Raw genomic sequence first — 23,115 nt, forward strand, 5'->3', positions numbered from 1 at the left:
CCTCCCTCCTCAGCCTCCCAAGGAGCTGAGACCACAGGCACTATGCCCGGTTAATAAAAACCAAATATATTGTAGAGACAGGGTCTTGCTATGTTGCCCAGGCTGGCCTTGAACTCCTGGGCTCAAGCAGTTCTCCTGCCTTGGCCTCCCAAAGTGCTGGGACTACAGGTGACAGCCACGGTGCTAGCCAGACAACTGTTTTTTGAATGAATGGGAATGACTTGCTTCTACTGCCTTTTTATTGTTTTTTCCTTTGGAGGATTTTCCAGTAAAAACAAGAAGACCTGCCAGACAAATTCTAAAAGAACTGTACCACTTCCACCTGGCTTTTGAGAAGAGAATGGGCAGTGTGGGGACAGGCAGAGGTGTCGTTCCAACCCGGGCTGCGTAATAATGGATAACCCGAGGAGTCCTGGCAAGCGCTGGTGCTTGGTAGCAGCCGTAGGGACTTTCCTTCAACTGGACTGCAGTGTGGCCTGGGCATTAGGCTTTGAGAAGCTCCCTGGGGATTCCGGAGTGCAGTGAAGCTTGGAAACCAGGGAGTAGAGGGAGTAGGGGCAGGCAGGGAGGCCAGGCAAGAAGCTGTTGCCCTAGATAGGAAAGACATGGGCACCTGCCCAGAGCAGTAGGACGAAACCTGCTCAGAATTAAGGTGCTTATAGTCAACAGGGTTCAAGGAGAAGGAAAAGAAGCACACCCCATCCCCTTTCCTCTTTGTCTGTCACCTGCTCCTCTCCAGCACCTCTCCACTTACGGGGTCTGGCAGGTTGGCTTGCTGTGTCCCTCTCCATGCCCTTGCCACCTTGTGCCATAATTCTGGGTGATATCAATATCCTCAAGAATGACCTACCCAGAGGCCTGTGGTCCCTGGGCCTTCCTATCTTTTTTTTTTTTTTTTTAAGATGGAGCCTCACTCTGTCACCCAGGCTGGAGTGCAGTGGCACGATCTCGGCTCACTGCAACCTCCACCTCTCAGGTTCAAGTGATTCTCTGCCTCAGCCTCCTGAGTAGCAGGGATTACAGGTGCCCAACACCACGCACAGCTGATTTTTATATTTTTAGTAGAGAGGGAGTTTCACCATGTTGGCCAGGATGGTCTTGAACTCCTGACCTCAGGTGATCCGCTCACCTTGGCCTCCCAAAGCTGGGATTACAGGCGTGAGCCACTGCGCCTGGCCCTTTTTTTTTTTTTTGAGACGGAGTTTCACTCCTATTGCCCAGGCTGGAGTACAATGGCGCGATCTTGGCTCTTGCTCACATTTTGAACTCTTTCACCTCAAAAATCTCAAACTCCAGTATCCCACTCTGAGGACCTTCTTCCTCCCTAACAGAACCTTGACTTTGTGGTGGTACCCATCTCATACTCAGTGCCTCAGGGAAGCCGCCCCCTTGCTGCAAGGCTGCCTTGTGGTCTGAGGGTCTGAGGTTCATTTAGGAGCCTTCATGTGACCCAGCACAGGCCTGGGAGACAGGAGGGTGTCTGCTGAGAGACTGCCAGCAAAAAGGCCCTTGGTCCAAAGCACAAGTTTTTTTCATTGGTTAGCTTCTGGAACTAGTGTGGCCATCTCAATGCCAACAGGAGGGTAAAAGTCACCAGCAAGAAAGAAAATGTAAAGCCAGGCATAGTGGCTCATGCCTGTAATCCCAGCACTTTGGGAGGCTGAGACGGGCGGATTACCTGGGACCAGGAGTTTGAGACGAACCTAGGCAACATGGCGAAACCACATCTCTACTAAAAATACAAAAATTTAGCCAGGAGTGGTGGCAGGCACCTGTAATCCCAGCTACTTGGGAGGCTGAGGCAGAAGAATCACTTGAACCCAAGAGTCAGAGGTTGCAGTGAGCCAAGATCACACTATTGCACTCCAATCTGGGTGACAGAGTGATAGTCCATCAAAAAAAAAAAAAAAAAGAACAGACAGAAAAAAAGAAAGAAAGATGAAAGAAGGAAAGGAAAGCGATGAAAGAAAGAAAAGAAAGAGAGAAAGAAAGGAAGAAAGAGAGAAACAGTAAAGAAACAGTTCTCAAGGACATAGCCAGCCACTCCCTCATAGGCTGCCCTGGCTGCCACAACAAAATTCCACAGACTGGGCAGCTTAAACCCATTTATGCCTAGCATTCCATTATCGGAACGCTAAGCATGTGGAAGCTATTTATATCTTACTGCTCAAAGTAATTGCCAAGGTCTGATAGCAAAAATTCAAAAAATTGCAACTTCAGGCATGAATGGGTTTAAACATCAATCAGTTCTCAGGGTGCTGGAGGCTGAGGAGATCAAGGCCCTGGTGGATTTGGTGTTTGGTGAGGGCTGGCTTCCTGGTTCTTAGATGGTGTTTTCTTGCTGCGTTCTCACGTGGCAGAAGGGGTGAGGGAGCTCCCTGGGGTCCCCTTGTTTTTATAAGGGCAGTCATCCTGTTCATGAGGCTCCACCCTCACGACCTGCTCACCTCCCAAAGGTACCATCTCTGAATACCACCACACTGGAAGTTAGGCTTCGACGTATGAATTTGAGGAACACAAACATTCAGTCTAGAGTAACTCAGCCCACCAGAGACCCACCTTAGCTTTGGTCGTGGTTCTTTATTATAAATGTTGAATTGTTGAATCTCATCTGAATGTACATGTATCTTTAAGCCTTCACTGGTCCCCCACACTCTAAGCACTGCCTCCAGTCCTTCCCTCTTTGCCACCTCACTCAAGTGGTACCTTCTCTTTAACCTCACAGCCACCCCCAGCCCCCAAACACTCCATTAGCTCCTATTCCCAGCCCTCGTATCCTGCCCATCCCACCTGTCCTGCACCTCATCAGGGCTAATCTGAGCTGCTCCTGCTCTGGTCTTTCCATTCTCTCCCTCCGTGCTGCAGTCGGCCCTCTCTGGTAGGAGCCCAAATGACTCTGTGCTGCTGGAGAAAAGGCATGATCTTACTTGTTTTATCCAGGTCCCCTACGGGTAATACATTCATCCTTGGTCATCACCCTCCCCCATCCTGGACCATGCTCCCCACAACTCCTTGTCAGTTCCCCGCCCCTCTCTCTCTGGGCTGATGACTTTGCTTCTTGCCACGTAGAGAAAATTAATCCAAAAGTGTGATCTCTATTGCCTTTGGGCCCTTTGGTTAGATACGGTGGAGCTGCATGTTGGTTTGTGCTGGTTAAGGGCACAGGCTCGCCGGGCGCGGTGGCTCAAGCCTGTAATCCCAGCACTTTGGGAGGCCGAGGCGGGTGGATCACGAGGTCAGGAGATCGAGACCATCCTGGCTAACACGGTGAAACCCCGTCTCTACTAAAAATACAAAAAACTAGCCGGGCGTGGTGGCAGGCGCCTGTGGTCCCAGCTACTCGGGAGGCTGAGGCAGGAGAATGGTGTGAACCCGGGAGGCGGAGCTTGCAGTGAGCCGAGATTGCGCCACTGCACTCCAGCCTGGGCGACAGAGCAAGACTCCGTCTCAAAAAAAAAAAAAAAAAAAAAAGGGCACAGGCTCTGGAGCGGGGCTGCTGGGGCCCACACTGGGTCACCACTCATTCATGGCCTTGGATGGCCCACAAGTGGTCATGAGTACTGACGCAGTGTCAGACAGAGGGCGAATATCCCGTCTGCAGGAGATGCTGTCACAATCTGGACCCAGGCCAAGCTCCCCACTGCCCTCTGTCCTCAGATGACGCCGACTTCACCAACTCTCCGCGGTGCCGGGGTTGGGGGGATCTGCTCTGCCAGTCTTCTCTACTCAAATTTCGGTTTCTTCCACCCTGCATCCCACCCTGGATTATAAATATGGCCAAGTCTTTTAACTTAAAAAAAAGAAAGAAAGAAAGAAAACTCCCCTCCCAGCCCTTGCTTCTGTCTGTGGTTCCCCAAAGGAGTTACACCATTTCCATTGTTTCACCCACCTGGACCCTGCCCACCCCAAACAAACCCGGTGGGGATTCCCTGGGCTTTGTGGGAAACAAAGGAGCAATCCCCAATCGCCAACCACTCCAATAGAAAAAGATGTACTGTTTTTAAGTAAATAGTAAGTGGAGCCATGCCCTTTGTTAGAGGGGCGCTCCTGCGGAGACGGACCTGGCCCACCCCTCAGCCCTTGCGGAGAGTTAGCCGCAGGGCGGCGCATGCGCTCTGGACAGCAGCCCAGAAAGGCCCTCTAGGCAGGCATGGGGTGTGCGGGCGGCCAGGTGACACACGGGTCTGACTCAGCGACGCCCAGCAGTCCCTTTGTTGTTGTTTCAGTTTTATAGTTTCTGTAGAACTGCAAAGATGCCACCCAGAAGGGCGGGTGGCCACCTGTTGGCTGGCGGAACAGCACCAGGATGCAGCTGTTCCTTTGGACCCCGGCTGGGCCTCTCAGGCAGGGAAATCAGGACTGTGTCTTGTCACCAGCAGGTGTGGGAACTAGGAGTGAAGACTTCCAGGAAATGGAGAATTTTGAAGAAAAATTCATCCCTAGCCTTTATCTCTTAAGGCTGCGATGCCTCTTCTCCATTTCTTTGGCTTGAGAACCACAGTCATCTGCCTGGTTGCAAAAGCCCATTTTCACAATGCAAAGGATGGATTACTCTCGCCATCCTAGCAGTTTATGCTGGCAAATGCCAACCTGTGCAGAGAAGCACTGGGAGTCTGTCTTCCAGGCTGCTCCACCTCCTGTCATGTCCTGCAATTGTTCCCCTCACTTCCCATTGTAGTCATTCAAAAGAATGGTCCATACCTGCTCTCTCCAGCTTGCTGTTGTCCCACTTAGTTCTTCTGCGACGTGCTATAATGGGCTCCTGAAACTTGACTCCTTAATAAGGTCGTCAGTAACCATCAAACGTGTCAATCCGGTGGGTACTGTTCAGTCCTCATCTTTCTGGACCTCTCTACGCACTTGAACTCAGGTGACTCTTCCTGAAACTCCACTCCCTTGGCTTCCGTGACACTCCCTTTCACTGCCTCCTTTGCACACTCTACTTATCCTCCATTTTTCTGTTCTTCTCACTCAACACCTCTCTTTCTGAGTGAACTCATTGAGTTTCACAGTTTCCACTGATTCCCTAACTAACATCTCTACCTCAGATTTCTACCCAAGCTTCATTCCCACACATCCAGCTACTTGCAGGCATTTCCCGAGGCAGCTAGCAGAGTCTTCCTTCCTCAGCCTCTTCCACAAATCTTTCAGGTCAGTGGCATCACTTAGGCACCCCAGGCTGGAGAAGAGGGAGTGACTGCTCACTCCTTACAGCCAACCAATCCTCAAGTCCTCTGAAATTTACCTCTTACAGATTGTTTTGGTTCATTCCCTTGTCTACATCCTTTAAGAGGCAATAGGGGCCGGGCACAGTGGCTCATGCCTGTAATCCCAGCACTTTCAGAGGCCAAGGAGGATGGACTGCCTGAGGTCAGGAGTTCAAGACCAGCCTAGCTAATATGGTGAAACCTGTCTCTACTGAAAATATAAAAATTAGCCAGGCATGGTGGGGCATGTCTGCAGTCCCAGCTATTTGGGAGGCTGAGGCAGGAGAATTGTTTGAACGTGGGAGGCTGAGATTGTAGTGAGCTGAGACCATGCCATTGCACTCCAGCCTGGGTGACACAGCAAGACTCGTGTCTCGAAAAACAAAACAAAACAAAAAAAAAAAAAGGCTGGTCGCGGTGGCTCACTCCTGTAATCCCAGCACTTTGGGAGGCTGAGGCGGGCAGATCACGAGGTCAGGAGTTTAAGGACAGCCTGACCAACATGGTGAAACCCCATCTCTACTAAAAATACAAAAAAATTAGCGGGGCATGGTGGCACGTGCCTGTAATCCCAGCTACTTGGGAGGCTGAGGCAGGAGAATCGCTTGAACCCAGGAGGAGGAGGTTGCAGTGAGCGGAGACCGTGCCTGGCAACAGAGCGAGACTCCGTCTCAAAAAAAAAAAGAAAAAAAAAAGAGGCAATAGGACTTAATAGTTAAAGACATGGGTTTGGAAAGGAACAAACCTGGGTTCCAGTCCTAGTTCCCCTTCTACAAGTCACTTAATCTCGCTAAATGTCAACATCATTCATGAAGTGGGAATACTAGTAGCACTACCTGGTGGGACTTGTGAGAATGAAATGAGAACATGTGTGAAGTCCTTAGCACAGTGATGCGAAGCAGTGCACCATATGAGCGAGCTCCTCTCAGGTTGCTGTTGTATGACCAGCCCTACTGTGCGGCCCTTTCAGGTCTGGCTCTGGCTCACTCCTCTGGAAGACTTTAACAGCCAGGCAGTTGGGACTTGCCCCTTGGGGCTCCCTCTGCTGGCACGCCCTCCCTGCCTCATGATGCCCGCCTGGGTGGCTGTCACGCCCCTCCGTCATCCTGCAGTCCTCCTGCTGCCTCCGTTGACACTCAGCGCATTGGTTCCTCATTACTGCACTTATGTTTGTGTTTCTCCCACTAGATTAAAGATGCAGCTTTCTAGGCTCCCCCATACCTTTCGAATGGGCATTTCTGGGGTGAAAACCAGAAACAATACATATTAATGAGCAGCCCAGGCAATTACAATGCTCCCTAAAGTTTAGAAAGTAGTTCTGCATGGACTCTGAGCTCCTCAAGGATGAGACCTGAGCCTCCTTCATCTTTGTGTACCCAGGGTCTAACCCAGGTGGTGGCAAACAGTAGTCACTTGAACATTGCTTGTTCAGTGAGTCAAGGGTGACTCCTAGGGGTTGTAAACTAGCTATTGTAAACATGGCTTGGCCATGGGGCGGCGGGGGCTCCGTCTAGTGTAATTACTGACAGAGCCGTCTAGTCTAGTGTGTTTCGAGCCGTATCCGGGAAGCCCTATGACCTTATTGACCAGCTCGGGGGTAAACTGAGGAGTTTTTCAAGCAGTGGTCCTAGTTTTTTCTTGCATATATTCAGATTCTATACACTGAAATTCCATGTCAAATTTTCTTTTTTTTTGAGACGGAGTCTGGCTCTGTCGCCCAGGCTAGAGTGCAGTGGCCGGATCTCGGCTCATTGCAAGCTCTGCCTCCCGGGTTTATGCCATTCTCCTGCCTCAGCCTCCCGAGTAGCTGAGACTACAGGCGCCCACCACCTCACCCGACTAGTTTTTTTTTGTATTTTTTAGTAGAGACGGGGTTTCACCGTGTTCGCCAGGATGGTCTCGAACTCCTGACCTCGTGATCCGCCCGTCTTGGCCTCCCAAAGTGCTGGGATTACAGGCTTGAGCCACCGCGCCCGGCCCAAATTTTCATTTTTATGAAAGACTGCTGCTAAAAATAAATAAGTTTGAAAACTGCTGTATCAGAAAGTTTGTTTTAACTTAGAGAGAAAACCATTCTCCCAATAGGTAAGAAGATTCTGAGGGGATGTTTCCCATTTGTCATAGATATTTGCCTCATCTATTACCCCAGGACTATAACAAAACTCAGGCTGTAGTGTTTCGCTGATCCGTAAATACAATGGTAGTGAAGATCTTATTTACAGAGACTTCAACCTGCCACGGTGTCACAGCAAGGTGCAGAAGTAGCTACCTGCTAGTGCCTAGCTACCTGCCAGCACCTAGCTATTCTGAGAACTTATAGAATATTACTGGAATCCAAGGACATGATCTCTTACTAAATTCACAACCACCTTCAGACTCAAATAGACAAGATGTACCAGAGTATTATGAAAACAGAGCAGGACAGGCATGTGGCTCATCCCTATAATCACAGTGCTTTGGGAAGCTGAGGGAGGAGAATAGCTTGAGGCCAGGAGTTTGACACCAGCTTGGACAGCATAGCCAGATCTCATTTCTAAATTTTTTTTTTTTTCTTTAGACGAAGTCTCACTCTGTCGCCGGGCTGGACTGCAGAAGTGTGATCTTGGCTCACTGCAACCGCTGCCTCCCGGGTTCAAGCAATTCTCCTGCCTCAGCCTCCTGAGTAGATGGGACTATAGGTGCCCACCACCACACCCAACTAATTCTTGTATTACGTTAGTAGAGACGGAGTTTCACCATGTTGGCCAGGAAGGTCTCAATCTCTTGACCTCAGGTGATTCTCCCACCTCGGCCTCCCAAAGTGTTGGGATTACAGGTGCGAGCCACTGCCCCGGCCAAAAGAAAATTTTTTAAAATAGAACAATTAGCTGGGCGTGGTGCTGTGAGCATGTTGTCCCAGATACTCAGGAGTCTGAGGTGGGAGGACCACTTGAGCCCAGGAGTTCAAGTGGTGAGCTATGATCACACCACTGCACTGCAACCTGGGCAACAAGTGAGACCCTGTCTCTGAAAAAACAGAGCACATCCCTTTTAGTTTGTGTGGTATGTGTCTTCTTTTCAACACCTACATAGAATTGCTGAGGTAAGGTGAGACGTGGTAGCTCACACCTGTAATCCCAGCACTTTGGGAGGCTGAGGCGTGTGGATCACCTGAGGTCAGGAGTTTGAGAGCAGCCTGGCCAACATGGTGAAACCCCGTCTCTAATAAAAATACAAAAAATTAGCCGGTGTGGTGGCGCGCACCTGTAGTCCCAGCTACTTGGGAGGCTGGGGCAGGAGAATCACTTGAATCCAGGAAGCAGAGGTTACAGTGAGCCAAGACTGCACCACTGCACTCTAGCCTGGGCAACAGGCTCAAAAAAAAAAAAAAAAATTGCTGAAGTAAGTCTTTTCAATACACACTTTACATTCTCCTCCTTACTTCTATTTCTGGGCACTTTAATTCTATCCAATCTAGCTTACAGAGCTTCTCACTAGGCTCCTCACAAACCATTTCCTTCTCAGCTTTCAAATGCCTTCTCACATAATGCCTTCTGGGATTGTGGTACTGTACTCAAAAGATGGCTTATACAAGGAATTTGGTGTACCAAAGCAATCATCACATTTTTTTACAAGAAGACACAATTGGGAAACATCTAGAAACTTTATGATTTGAGTATACTATTGTGGTCAACACTTCTAGAAAAATATTTGATCACTACCAAGTAAAAGGGTGATAAAGAATCTTCTAAATGTTCTGCAATTGTCATTCATGCAGCATGCATTGGTAGCACCCTGGCATCGGTGACATAATTCATGGTCTTATTCATTATCATCTGGAAGACAGCAACTGGACATTGTGTCTTTTCTATTCCTTTACCTGAGGCCAGTTGCCAGGAATAGTAGCACAAACCAAGAACACAACTGCAAAAGATATGTCAGCTTCACTTTAGAGAAAACACAGCATTAGGTTGTTCGTGGAGATGAACTACGAAGAATAGAAAAATTATTTTTTGAAAAATCCAGACCAGCCTTGTGAACACATTTGAAGGTTTTTTGGAAATGCATGGCGTTGTCTAGAGATTCATGGGGCTCTCCTGACGCCTAGTGGGCAACCGTATACAGTACAACCCTGGGTGAGCGAGCTCAAGCCCTAGCCATAAAACACACATTATTTTCTAAAAAATACTGTTTACCAAGCAATCTCTCTGCTAGGAAACCATCCTCTGAATGGATGCTGGCACATGTGTATATATGCATGTACCAATAAGAATACTTGGCTGGGTGCGTGGGCTCATGCCTGTAATCTCAGCACTTTAGGAGGCCAAGACGGGAGGATCACTTGAAGCCAGGAGTTCGAGACCAGCCTCAGAAGTATAGTGAAACTCTGCCACAAAAAAATTTAAAAATTAGCCAGCTGTGGTGGTGCAGGCCTGTAGTCACAGCTATTTGGAAAGTTGAGGCTTGAGCCTGGGAGCTCAAGGCTGTGGTGAGCTATGATCGTGCCACTGCACTCCAGTCTGGGTGACAAAGCAAGACCCTGTCTCAGAAAAAAAGCTCACGGTGGCTTCTGAAATAAAAAGAAATGAGAAGTATTCTAAATGACGCTTGGTGAGAAAACTATTAAAACTTTACAAGAGAATACAGGCCGGGCGCGGTGGCTCAAGCCTGTAATCCCAGCACTTTGGGAGGCCGAGACGGGCGGATCACGAGGTCAGGAGATCAAGACCATCCTGGGTAACACGGTGAAACCCCATCTCTACTAAAAAAAAAACTAGCCGGGCGACGTGGCGGGCGCCTGTAGTCCCAGCTACTCGGGAGGCTGAGGCAGGAGAAGGGCGTAAACCCGGGAGGCGGAGCTTTCAGTTAGCTGAGATCCGGCCACTGCACTCCAGCCTGGGTGGCAGAGCCAGACTCCGTCTCAAAAAAAAAAAAAAAAAAAAAAAAAAAAAAAGAATACAATAGAGCTTATTAATGACTGGGGGGGAACTATATGTTATTAACATACAAAAATATATGTTAAGCAAAAGAAAAAATCAAGGTGCATAAAGTACACATTCATTCATGTAAACATGTTTTTTTTGTTTGTTTGTTTGTTTTGCGACAAAGTCTCGCCCTGTCACCCAGGCTGGAGTACAGGGCACCATCTTGGCTCACTGCAACCTCTGCCTCCTGGTTCAAGCAATTCTCATGCCTCAGCCTCCCTTGTAGCTGGGACTACAAGCACATGCTACCATGCCCAGCTAATTTTTTGTATTTTTAGTAGAGGTTGAGTTTTTACCATGTTGGCCAGGCTGGTTTCAAACTCCTGGCCTCAAGCAATTCACCAGCCTTGGCTTCCCAAAGTGCTGGGATTACAGACATCAGCTACCACACCTGGCCTAAAAATTAGTTTTATATGCTTGCAAATACATATAAAATGTATGGACACACACACAAAAAAAAAACTACCTAGAAAGTTACCTTTAAAGGCTGGGCATGGTGGCTCATGCCTATAATCCCAACACTTTGAGAGGCCAAAGCAGGTGGATCACCTGAGGTCAGAAGTTAGAGACCAGTCTGGCCAACATAGTGAAACACTAAAAATACAAAAATTAGCCAGCCATGGTGGCAGGTGCCTGTAATCTCAGCTACTTGGGAGGCCGAGGCAGGAGAATAGCTTGAAATCTGGGAGGCAAAGGTTGCAGTAAGCCAAGATCAGCCACTGCACTCCAGTTTGGGTGACACAGTGAGACTCTGTCTCAAAAAAAAAAAAAAAAAAAAAACTAGGCTCCATGGCTCACTCTTGTAATCCCAGCAATTTGGGAGGCCGAGGTGGGTGGATCACAAGGTCGGGAGATCGAGACCATCCTGGCTAACCCGGTGAAGCCCCACCATCTCTACTAAAAATACAAAAAAATTAGCTGGGCATGGTAGCAGGTGCCTGTAGTCCCAGCTACTTGGGAGGCTGAGGCAGGAGAATGGCGTGAACCCAGAAGGCGGAGCTTGCAGTGAGCCAAGATCAGGCCACTACACTCCAGCCTGAGTGACAGAGTGAGACTCCATCTCAAAAAAAAAAAAAAGAAGAAAGAAAGTTACCTTTAAGATGTGAATATGAGAAATGAAGAGGCTTTTACTTTTCATTTTGTAACTTTGTTTCCATCCACACTGATGAAAAAAAATTATACTGAACTTTTTTTTTAATTAGAAAGACAGAGTCTTGTTCTGTCACCTAGGCTGGGGTGCAATGGTGTGATCACAGCTCACTGCAGCCTTGAATTCTGGGCTGAGGCAGTCCTCCTGCCTCAGCCTCCTGAGTAGCTTGAACTACAGGCATGTACCAGCACACTGAGCTAATTTTTAATTTTTTTTTTTTTTTTTTGAGATGGAGTCTCACTCTGTCACCTAGGCTGGAGTGCGGTGGTGCAATCTCAGCTCACTGCAATCTCCGCCTCCCGGGTTCAAGCAATTCTCTGCTTCAGCCTCCCAAGTAGCTGGGATTACAGGTGCCCATCACCACACCCAGCTAATTTTCTTTTACTTTTTTTTTTTTGAGACAGAGTCTCGCTCTGTCGCCCAGGCTGGAGCGCAGTGGCGCGATCTCGGCTCACTGCAAGCTCTGCTTCCCGGGTTCATGCCATTCTCCTGCTTTGGAAAACTGTCAATTTTCATAGGTTAAACGTAGTCATATGACTCAGCATGTCCGCTCCTGGGCATCTTCCCAAGATAATTGAAAGGATATATCCACACAGAAACCTGTACATGTGTTCATAACATATGTACATATGCTGTGTTCATAGCAGCATTATTCATGATCGCCAAAAACCGGAAAGAGCCTAAACATGTTATCAACTGAATGGATGAATGAAATGTGGTGTATTATTACAATGGAGTCTCCCGAGTAGCTGGAACTACAGGCATCCGCCACCATGCTCAGCTAATTTTTTTTATTTTTGGTAGAGACAGGGTTTCACCATGTTAGCCAGGATGGTCTTGATCTCCTTAACTCGTGATCCGCCCGCCTCAGCCTCCCAAAGTGCTGGGATTACCAGGCATGAGCCACTGCACCTGGCCTTTTTTTTTTTTTTCTTTTTTTTAGACAGAGTCTCACTGTGTCTCCCAGGCTGGAGTGCAGTGGCTTGATCTCAGCTTACTGCAACCCCCCACTCCCGGGTTCAAGCAATTCTCCTGCCTCAGCCTCCGGAGTAGCTGGGATTACAGGTGCATGCCATCACGCCTGGCTAATTTTTGTATTTTTAGTAGGGATGGGGTTTCGTCATGTTGGCCAGGCTGGTCTCGAACTCCTGACCTCAAGTGATCCGCCAACCTCAGCTTCCCAAAGTGCTGGGATTACAGGCATGAGCCACTGCACTTGGCCTAATTTTTAAATTTTTTGTAGAGATGGGGATCTCGCTGCGTTGCCCAGGCTGATCTCAAACTCCTGGCCTCAGGTCATCCTCCCTGCTTGGCTTCTTAAAGTGCTGGGATTCTATAATCCACTGCACCTGGCCCCATCGTTATCCTGAACCTTTTATATTTCAACGTTTTACATTTTTTTGCTCTTAAAACTATTACATATTTATTACAGGATATTTGGAAAATATAGTCATAAAATTATTTTTTCAAAGTACTTGTAATCTCAGCACTGAAAAAAATAGCATCCTTTAATAGTCTTAGATTGTGTTATATTTTATTTGAATAGGTAATATTTTCACATGGTTCAAAAAGGTAAACACTGAAAAAGCACACACCGAGAAGCTCAGACGGTCCACACCATCCTGCCTGCTGCTGGCAGCCACGTTCATTAGTCTTGCACACTCTATCAACCACCCCCCCAGCCCCTGGCAATCCCTAATCACCGTCTTCTGTCTCCATGGATTTGCCTATTCTGGATATTTCATATGTATAAATGCAATCTTATAATATGTGGTCTTTTATCTCTGACTTCTTTGTTTCCAAGATTTATCCATGCTATAGCGTGTATCAGGTCTTCATTTTATGGCTGAATAACAATCCATTGTAATAATACACCACATTTCATTCATCCATTCAGTTGATAACATGTTTAGGCTCTTTCCGGTTTTTGGCGATCATGAATAATGCTGCTATGAACACAGCATATGTACATATGTTATGAACACATGTACAGGTTTCTGTGTGGATATATCCTTTCAATTATCTTGGGAAGATGCCCAGGAGCGGACATGCTGAGTCATATGACTACGTTTAACCTATGAAAATTGACAGTTTTCCAAAGCATTTTATAGTCCTACTAACATGAGGGTTCCAATTTCTCCACACTCTTGACAATACTTAATATCTATATTACTTTTTACTATCTAGTATTTTTTATTACAGCCCTCCTAGAGTGTGAAGTGGAATCTCGTGGTTTTCTTTTTTTTTTTTTTTGAGACGGAGTCTTGCTCTGTCGCCCAGGCTGGAGTGCAGTGGCGTGATCTCGGCTCACTGCAAGCTCTGCCTCTTGGGTTCACACCATTCTCCTGCCTCAGCCTCCCAAGTAGCTGGGACTACAGGCGCCCGCCACCGCGCCCGGCTAATTTTTTGGTTTTTTTAGTAGAGACGGGGTTTCACTGTGGTCTCGATCTCCTGACTTCGTGATCCGTCCGCCTCCGCCTCCCAAAGTGCTGGGATTACAGGCGTGAGCCACCATACCTGGCTTGTAATTTGTTTTTTGTTTGTTTGTTTGTTTTGAGATGGAGTCTGGCACTCCAGGCTGGAGTGCAGTGGTGCGATCTCGGCTCACTGCAATCTCTGACTCCCGAGTTCAAGTTATTCTCCTGTCTCAGCCTCCCGAATAGCTGGGACTACAGGTGCTTGCCACTATGTCTGGCTAATTTTTTTTTTTTTTTTTTTTTTAAGTAGAGATGGGGTTTCTTTCTTTCTTCTCCTTCTTCTTTTTTTTTTTTTGATACGGAATCTCGCTCTGTCACCCAGGCTGGAGTGCAGTGGCGCAATCTTGGCTCACTGCAACCTCCACCTCCCGGGTTCAAGCGATTCTTCTGCTTCTGCCTCAGCCTCCTGAGTATCTGGGACTACAGGTGTGTGCCACCATGCCCGGCTAATTTTTGTATTTTTAGTAGAGACGCAGTTTCACCATATTGGCCAGGCTGGTCTCAAACTCCTGAACTCGTGATCCACCCACCTCGGTCTCCCAAAGTGCTGGGATTACAGGCGTTAGCCACCGTGCCCATCTCCTCCCTCCCTCTCTCCCTCCCTCCCTCCCTTCCTCTCTTTCTCTCTTTTTTTTTTTGAGTGGAGTTTCACTCTTTTTGCCCAGGCTGGAGTGCAATGGTGCAATCTCGGCTCACTGCAACCTCTGCCTTCCGGGTTCAAGTGAATCTCCTGCCTCAGCTTCCCGAGTAGCTGGGATTACAGGTGTGCATCACCATGTCCAGCTAATTTTGTATTTTTAGTAGAGATGGGGCTTCACCATGTTGGCCAGGCTGGTCTCAAACTCCTGACCTTAGGTGATCCGCCTGCCTTGGCCTCCCAGTGTTGGGATTACAGGCATGAGCCACTGCACTGGGCCAATTTGTGTCACTTTCTTTTTTCCTGATTGGTCTGAGTATTGATCTTCTCAAAGAACATCCTTTGATTTCATTCATTTCTCTCTTTTAGTTTTTAATTTTATTGATTTTTGCGCTTATCTTCTTTCTCTTCTTTGGTTTTACTTCATTTTCTTAGTCTAGCTTTTTTTCTTTTTTGAAGATGAGGTCTTTCTGTTTTGCCCAGGCTTGTCTGGAACTCTTGGGCTCAAGTGATCCTCTCACCTCAGCCTATTTCTGATACTGATTTCTAATTTAATTTCATTGTGGTTAGAAAATATGTTTTATAAGACTTGATTCCTCTTAATATTTTTATGGCCTATAATATGGTTTATTTTGATAAGTGTTCCGTGAAAACTTGAAAATAATGTGTATTCTGTTGTTATGAGTAGTTTTCTATAAATGTCTATTCGATTTATTTGGTTGATTGTGTGTAAGTCTTTTATATACTTACTATTTTCCTGTCTAATTGTTCTGTCAATTATCAAAAGAAGGATTTGAAATCTCCAAATATAATTGGAAGTTGTTCTGTCAGTCTTTGCTCCCTGTATTTTAAGCTTCTGTTAATGGGAAGAAAGATGTTTACGTTGTTATGTCCTATTAATGAATTGACCCCTTTATTATAATAAAAATCCTCTTGGCCAGGTGTGGGTGGCTCACATCTGTAATCCCAGCACTTTGGGAAGCTAAGTCAGGAGGATTGCTTAAAGTCAGGAGTTTGAGACTAGCGTGAGCAACAAAGTGAGACTCCATCTCTACGCAAAATAAAAAAAGTCCAGTGTGGTGGCGAGCGCGTGTGGTCCCAGCTACTTGGGAGGCTGAGGCGGGAGGATCCCTTGAGCCCAGGAGTTGGAGGCTGCAGTGAGCTACGATTGCACCACGGCATTCCAGCCTAAGTGACCGAGTGAGACCCTGTCTCTGGAAAAGAAAAGAAACCCGATCCTATTCATCCTTAGTGATATTCTTTCCCCTGAAATTAATTTTGTTTGGAATTTCCTTGCCCTAAAATCTGTCTACTCAGTTTTCTTTTGTGCGAGCATGGTACGATGGTATTTCTGGTATATCTTTTTCTTATTGTTTTACTGCCATTGGGGTAATCACAGGACTCACCTGGTTTGTCTCCTGTCTCTCAAGGATTACTGTGTCCTTTGCCTGAGGTCCAGCGTCGCAAGCCTGGGCGACAGAGCGAGAGCCCGTCTCAGAAAACCCCCCAAATCCCCCACCTCGGTTCAAAGACCTCTCTTTTTTTCCTCCGCTGTCACGGTACAGGAAACAATGTGTAGTTGCCACTACCTGAAAGACTCGACTTGCTCTCGGAGAACCAGTTCCCCGACAGGGTTCCCAGAGCGCAGGCTGCACGGCCCCAACACTCCCTGCTGCTTGTGAATCTTCGCATTGCCTTCCCAGGGTCAGGAATGTGTGCTTCGGTGTCTCCAGAGCCTAGCAACACCCGACGACTGAGCTGGCGCCGCTGGGGCCTTCGCTACTTCCACCTCGCTCCTAACTGGCTGGCCCACCCAGCTGCCCAGGCCGGGGAGCCCAGGATCCCAGGCGCGCGTCTCCCCTTAGTCCCCACCTCCAGCCACGCCCCCCCACTCCTCCGTCGGCCTCGCCTGCAGCTCCCGCTCGCCCTCCCGGTTCTTCCTTGGCCCCGCCTCCAGCCACGCCCCCCACGTGCGCCATCGGCCCTGCCCCCAGCTCTCGCTCGCCCTCGCCTGTCCGCCCTCGGCTCCGTCCCCGCTTCGCCATCGGCTCCGCCTCCAGCTCCCCCTCGCCCTCTAAGGTCCTTCTTCGGCCACGCCTCCAGCCGCGCCCCCAACGCCGCTCCGTCGGCCCCCGCCTCCGGTCCCGCCCCCACGCTCCTACCATTTGGTCCGGTCTCCTGCACTGGCTGAGGTCGCGGCCGGTTTCGGAGAGAAGACGCCGACGTCAGCGCGCCGGGGCGGGGCTGGCGGCGGGAGACGCCGCGTTGAGAGCTGGGGCTCCGCCGTGAGCCGCGGGCGCGCTGCGCTGCCTGGCGGCCTCTGCCCGAGCGGAGCTTGCTTCCCGAGGCCGCCAGTCGTCGCCTGCCCGCGCCTGCGCAGCGTCCCGGGCCGAGAGGGCCACGGCGGCGGCCATGGCGCACCGCTGTTTGCGGCTGTGGGGCTGGGGCGGCTGCTGGCCCCGCGGCCTACAGCAGCTGCGCGTGCCTGGCGGCGTGGGCCCGGGCGAGCAGCCCTGCCTCCGGACGGTGAGTCCTACCTGGGCGCCCGGCGCCCTCCACCCGGCCTCGGGCCCACTTCCGGCTCGGGAGAGCGGGCGTCAAGGTCACTGGCCCCCGCCCTGCCGCCCCACGCGGGCCGTCCCTGCCGAGGGCCGCGGCCCCCCGCGCTGTCTCTTCGCCGACCGCTGAGCGCCGGTTCGCGCCCAGCCCTGCCGGTGGGATTCGAGTTTTGAAAACGCGCAGCTCCAGTAGAGCCGGGTCTTGGCGGTTCACCGGGGCGGCTGAAGCCTCGAAGGTCATGTTGGCTTGGTAGCCGTCCTTGTCCCCGCGTTCGTGTCCCGGGAGCACGGAAGGAAGGCGTCTGTAGTTTTGAGTCAGCAGCACGAGCACGATGTTGTCGCAAGGACGGGTTTTGGAGTCAGGCTGCCTAACCTCTCCGAGTCTCCGTGTTCCTGTCTGCTGAATGGGGCCATTGCGGGCATTCCAGGACCGGCAGAATTAGCTATTATTATTAAGAATGTCACATTTTCGGAGCAGGGACTCTGTGTTCGTTGCATATTAGAGCCTGCTGTCAGCGGGAGGCTCTTCCTCTGTTGGTAGCCATCCCTCCAGATACACACACAGGACCTGATACATGTTGCTGACATAATGATAGTGTGTGGACAGAACCATGGCCGTGATCTGTCTCAAGGAAAGGTTCACGTGTCCAATAATCGCTCTCACTGTTTAGGTGACTGTTCCTCATCCTCACGGTGGTGTACGGGTGGTGGTTGAGGTCCCCGGGTCGGCCACGGGAACCTGGCTTGGCCTCCTGCTATCCCAGCGCCCTTGAGGTAGTCAGCTCAGCGTCTTCACTGTGAGGGAAGATAGGCCGGTGCGGGGACTCACGCCTGCGATCCCAGCACTTCGGGAGGCGGAGGCGGGAGAAGCTTGAGTCCAGGAGGTGGAAACCAGCCTGGGTAGTGTAGCAGACCCTCCGATCTACAATTTTTTTTTTTAATTTTTTTTTTTTTTTTTTTTAGATACGGGCTTTTGCTTCGTCGCCCAGGCCGGAGTGCAATGGTACAAACACAGCTCACTGCAGCCCCAGACTGAAGCAATCCTCCCGCCTCAGCCTCCAAAGTATCTGGGACTACAGCACCATGGTTGATTTTTTAAAATTTCTGGAGAGGCCGGGCGCGTTGCCTCACACCTGTAATCCCAGCACTTTGGGAGGCTGAGTCGGGCGGATCACCAGGTCAGGAGATGGAGATCATCCTGGCTAACACGGTGAAACCCCGTCTCTACTAAAAATACAAAAAATTAGCCGGACGTGGTGGCGAGCGCCTGTGGTCCCAGCTACTCGAGAGGCTGAGGCCGGAGAATGGTGTGAACCTGGGAGGCTGAGCTTGCAGTGAGCTGAGAGTGGCCACTGCACTCCAGCCTGGGCAACAGAGCAATACTCCATCTCAGAAAAAAAAAAAAATTTCTGGAGAGGTGGGGTTCATCATCTTGCCCAGGCTGGTATCAAACTCCAGGACCCAGGCGATCTTCCGCCTCGTCCCCTTAAAGTGTTGGCATTACAGGCCTGAGCCACAGCTCCTGGCCTCTACGAATTTTTGTTTTCTTAAATTATCTGGGCTCAGTGGTTCACGACTGTAGTCCCAGCAACTCGGGGGACCAAGGCGGGTTGCTTGGCGCAGGAGGTTGAGGCTCCAGTGAGCTGTGATTGCACCGCTGCACTCCAGCGTGGGTGACAGAACCTGTCTTTAATAAAAAAAAAAAAAAAAAGGGCGTGGAAGGGGGGAATAATAGTGCCTGCATTCATGACTTTTACTCTTTGAGGCTCCTTTGCCAGTCTTAGATCAGCTTCTTCGCTCTGGTCATGCCACGCTGCCCTGCGGTTGGTCCTTTTTCAGTTTCCTGCATTGTATCCATTTCCCTGTTTTACCAAGCTCTGATCCCTTTTCTTCTTTTCTTTCTTTTTTTTTTTTTGAGACAGGGTCTCTCTCTGTCGCCCAGACTGGAGTGCAGTGGCGTGATCTCAGGTCACTGCAACCTCTGCCTCCAGGGTTCAAGTGATTCTCCTGCCTCAGCCTCCTGAGTAGCTGGGATTACAGGTGCCCGCCACTATGCCTGGCTAAATTTTGTATTTTTAGTAAAGATGGTGTTTCACCATGTTGGCCAGGCTGGTCTCAAACTCCTGGCCTCAAGCAATCCACTTGGCCTCCCAAAGGGCTAGGAGCCACCCCCGCCTAGCCTGACCCCTTTTGCTGCTTGTGAATATTGGACTCAGACATACAGTTCTAGGTAGGGATCTGCGTTGTGAGCTTGCAGTTTTATGTCAGAAGTGTTACCCAGAGGCCTTCCTTTGGAGTGACACTGTCGTCCCTGTAAATGTCACTCAGATGCGGATATATAAGGAAGGTCTCTGTGCTGACAGCTGTAGCTGATTAATTTGTGAGGGGAGGCGGGGGCAGTGGTGATACATACTCCTTGGTACTCTGAAGATTTGCCTGGTGACACCTGGGCATTATTGTGCTGTGAGGGAGTCTGACGGGACAGGTTTTCCTTTCTGTTCCTGCTGCCGTTAAAGATCAGAGACAGAAGTACTGCTTTCACGGTGAGGTTCCTGGGGAAGAGATTCTGATGTGTTGAGAGATGAGTTCTCAGGTATTATGCCCAGAGGAATAAGGCTGATGGTAAAGCAACTGAAAAGTGCTCGTGTTGTCAGACATAAAGGCTAATTCTCCAAAATGCGGAGCACTCAACTTAAGTGTTGTGAATTAGTATCTCTTACATTATTCCTTGAATGATAGACACGCAGAGCTTGGATTAGATATGCAGAGGAGAAGAAGTTTCATTGATGATTTCTTCATAGAATACAACCTCGGTGTTAAATTCAGTCACTGATTATTGCTAGGGATATTCCATGTCAGCACAATTTGAAAATAGAGCCTGAAAAGGGCTCCTCAGTCAGTATTTATGGAGTGTGCACAGTGCCCAGTTCTGTACTAAACTTTGTGGTGATGAAGACTTGCTTTATATGGTACTCTGGTTTGAATTTGGCCTCACCAAAACTCAGGTTGTGTTCCCCATGGTGGTGGTATTGGGAGGTGGGGCCCAGTGGGAGGTGTTTGGGCCGTGGGGGTGGAGCCCTCGTGAGTGTCTTGGTGCCATTCTGGAGGTAGTGAGTGAGCTCTGTGAGCTGTGGTGAGACTGGCTTAGTTTCAGAGACCTTAGGTTGTTATAAAGTGGAAGTTCCTACCTCATGGCATGTGGCCGCTTTGCCATTGACCTTCTCCCACCATGTTTTGATGGAGCACCTTCTCCTGCTGTAATTTGACTTAGCATGTGACCCTCACCATAAGCCCAGTACCCTGTTTCTCATGCCTCCCCTCTTGCAGAACTGTGAGCTAAATAAACCTTCCTTTGTAAATTGCCCAGCTTCAGACACTGTGTTACAGCAAACAGAAAGGACTAACCCTAAGACGTGGCAATATAACCTCTGCGCCACCCCGGTTCCCTGTACTCAGAGCTTTTGTTTGGTTACATTGTTATGCCATAGTGTAACTGATTTGTCCGTATGAGTTTCTTCCCTGTTTCTGTGCTGCTTAGGGTTGGGAACTGGTTCTGATTCCCCTTTAGACACCCCACTGCTTGACAGCACCTGGGCTGGAGTTGTTGACTTGTCTAGCTTGAATAACATTTCATTTTAATCTACACCCTTAATGGATTTGACATTGGAAAAAACTCTTATGTTGCATTCTTATCTGTTATCAGTGGTTATTTCATAGGCCAAGTGTTCCGGTGGTTGGGCAGGGTGTAACACAACATAAGCTCCAAAGTCTCCCCGGCCAGTATTGCACTCAGACAAAATCATTGTTGGTGTTCCTGTCCTGCTTTGCTGTGTAGAATTGTGTATTTATTTGAAGTTGAATCATCTCATTCTGTTTTGTTTCTTATTGACATTTTTATTTACAAACCGTTCTTCATCTTAAAGGTACAGTTCATTGGCTTTTAACATACTCACAAAGTTATACAACCATCATCACTGTCCCCAATTCCAGAAATTTTCAGCACTCCAAAAAGAAGCCCTATGACCATTAATAATCACTTCGCATTTCTCTGTAACCATTCCCCCAGCTCTAGGCAACTACTGGTATGTATCTCTCTATGGATTTGCCTATTCTAGACATTTCATATAAATGGAATCATAATGTGTGACCTTTTGTGTCTGCCTTCTTTCACTTAATGTAATGTTTTCAGAGTTCATCCCCGTGTCAGTGCCTCTTTCCTCTGTCTGAGTGACTGGTATTCTCTTGTATGGGTATGCCACATTTTATTTATCTGTTCATCATCAGGTGGTGAACGTTTGGGTTGTTCCTACTTTTTGACTGTTATGAATAAGGCATCTGTGAACATTCGTGTGCATATTTTTGTGTGGACATGTGTTTTCACCTTCCTTGGGTAGGGGTGGCGTTGCTGGGTCATATGGTAACTCTACATATACCATTTTGAGGATCTGTCAAACTGTTTTCCAAAGTGGCTACATCATTTTACGTTCTCACCAGCACAGTGTACAGGGCTCCAGTTTCTCCACATTCTCACCCACACTTGTCTGTCTTTTTGATTATAGTGGGTGTGATGTGGTTTTATTTGGTTTTGTAATTTTTGTAACTATTACTTTATTTTTATTTTTTTGAGATAGAATCTCACTCCATCACCCAGGCCAGAGTGCAGTGGTACGATCTCGGCTCACTGCAAACTCTACCGCCTGGGTTCAAGTAATGCTCCTGCCTCAGCCTCCCGAGTAGCTGGGATTACAGGCGGCTGCCAGTGCGGCCGGCTAATTTTTGTATTTTTAGTAGAGACGGGGTTTCACCAGGCTGGTCACCTTTCTTGGCCAGGCTGGTCTTGAACTCCTCAGCTTGTGATGCACCCGCCTTGGCCTCCCAGTGTACTAGGATTATAGGTGTGAGCCACTGCGCCTGGCCAGGTTTTGTCTTTTGAATGCTACAAATTAAACAAATATCATCAAAGTGAATGTGTTGTCACATAATTATAATTGGACTGCAATTCTACATTATGTCTGATTTTGAAATATTCTTGTTTTCTGGATAATAATGTGTGTCTCCTGGTTCTTTTGCTGGAATAGTGGCCTAGTGCTAGGTAACCCTAGTCCTCACTAAGGGAGTCATTCTCTGTTACTTCATAACCACCTGTGGAAGAGAGAGACCTTTAGTCTACTTTATGACCAGGAAATGAAGCTCTTTTAAATTTTTTATCTTGATATAACCATGGTTTTATTTTTATGTCATGTTGCAGCTTTACCGATTTGTTACAACTCAAACAAGGGCCAGCAGAAATTCTCTTTTGACAGATGTAATTGCTGCTTATCAAAGATTCTGTTCCCGACCCCCAAAAGGTAAATGGTTAGGTGTGGCTGTAGTGTTCTACGTTCTTAGGTTGGGTCTTCTGTCTCCTTCTGTAATCCATTCCCCTGCCTCCAGCTTATGTCTGATTACAGCGATGAAGATATGTCATCTTCAAATGTAACACATTTGTAGATAATGAAATTGATATGCAAAAAGGAGGCTTTTTCCTTTAACACTTCTGGGTTGTGAACTATATTATTTAGACTTTGATGTACTTGTACACAAGAAATGTTATGCTTTTAGCTTGTGCTTTTTTTTTTTTTTTCTTTTTTTGAGACTGAGTTCGCTCTTGTCGCCCAGGTTGGAGTGCACTGGAGTGATCTTGGCTCACTGCAACCTCCGCCTTCCGGGTTCAAGCAATTCTCCTCCCTCAACCTCCCGAGTAGCTGGGATTACAGGTGCCCACCACCACACCCGGCTAATTTTTTGTATTTTTAGTGGAGTCGGGGTTTCACCATGTTGGGCAGGCTGATCTTGAACTCCTGACCTCAGATGATCCGCCCACCTCGGCCTCCCAAAGTGCTGGGATTACAGACCTGAGCCACCGCGCCTGGCCAGCTTGTGCTTTTCAGTGATACATCAGCTGCTTTGAAAACAAAATGGACACGAAACCTGATGAATTTTAGTTTGACGGTATGTATTTTTTTCCTTTTCTAACAGGATTTGAAAAATACTTTCCTAATGGAAAAAATGGAAAAGAAGCTAGTGAACCTAAAGAAGTTATGGGAGAGAAAAAAGGTACCTTTTGACAAGATTATATTTTA

General features: G+C 48.4%; 1 protein-coding gene and 1 non-coding gene across 3 annotated transcripts in view; one reads left to right on the forward strand and one right to left on the reverse strand.

Moving 5' to 3' along the window:
• Positions 1-256: 256 nt before the first annotated feature.
• Positions 257-318, reverse strand: LOC116271522. Its single transcript, XR_004180150.1, has one exon. It is a non-coding gene; the product is annotated as a U7 small nuclear RNA (small nuclear RNA).
• A 16,364-nt stretch (positions 319-16,682) lies between these two features.
• AFG3L2 (AFG3 like matrix AAA peptidase subunit 2) overlaps positions 16,683-23,115 on the forward strand; it is a 49,392-nt gene continuing 42,959 nt past the window's right edge. Inside the window, exons 1-3 of one of the 2 annotated variants that reach the window (XM_021929923.2) lie at positions 16,683-16,961; positions 22,242-22,341; positions 23,012-23,089. In XM_021929923.2, the coding sequence (XP_021785615.1) occupies positions 16,848-16,961; positions 22,242-22,341; positions 23,012-23,089 (292 nt within the window). In that variant the 5' untranslated portion in view covers positions 16,683-16,847. Of the gene's footprint in view, positions 16,962-19,090; positions 21,076-22,241; positions 22,342-23,011; positions 23,090-23,115 lie in introns of those variants that run through there. The other variant, XM_021929924.2, reaches the window with a different exon arrangement.

This window comes from Papio anubis, chromosome 19 (genome assembly GCF_008728515.1).
Source record: "Papio anubis isolate 15944 chromosome 19, Panubis1.0, whole genome shotgun sequence".
Taxonomy (NCBI): domain Eukaryota; kingdom Metazoa; phylum Chordata; class Mammalia; order Primates; family Cercopithecidae; genus Papio; species Papio anubis.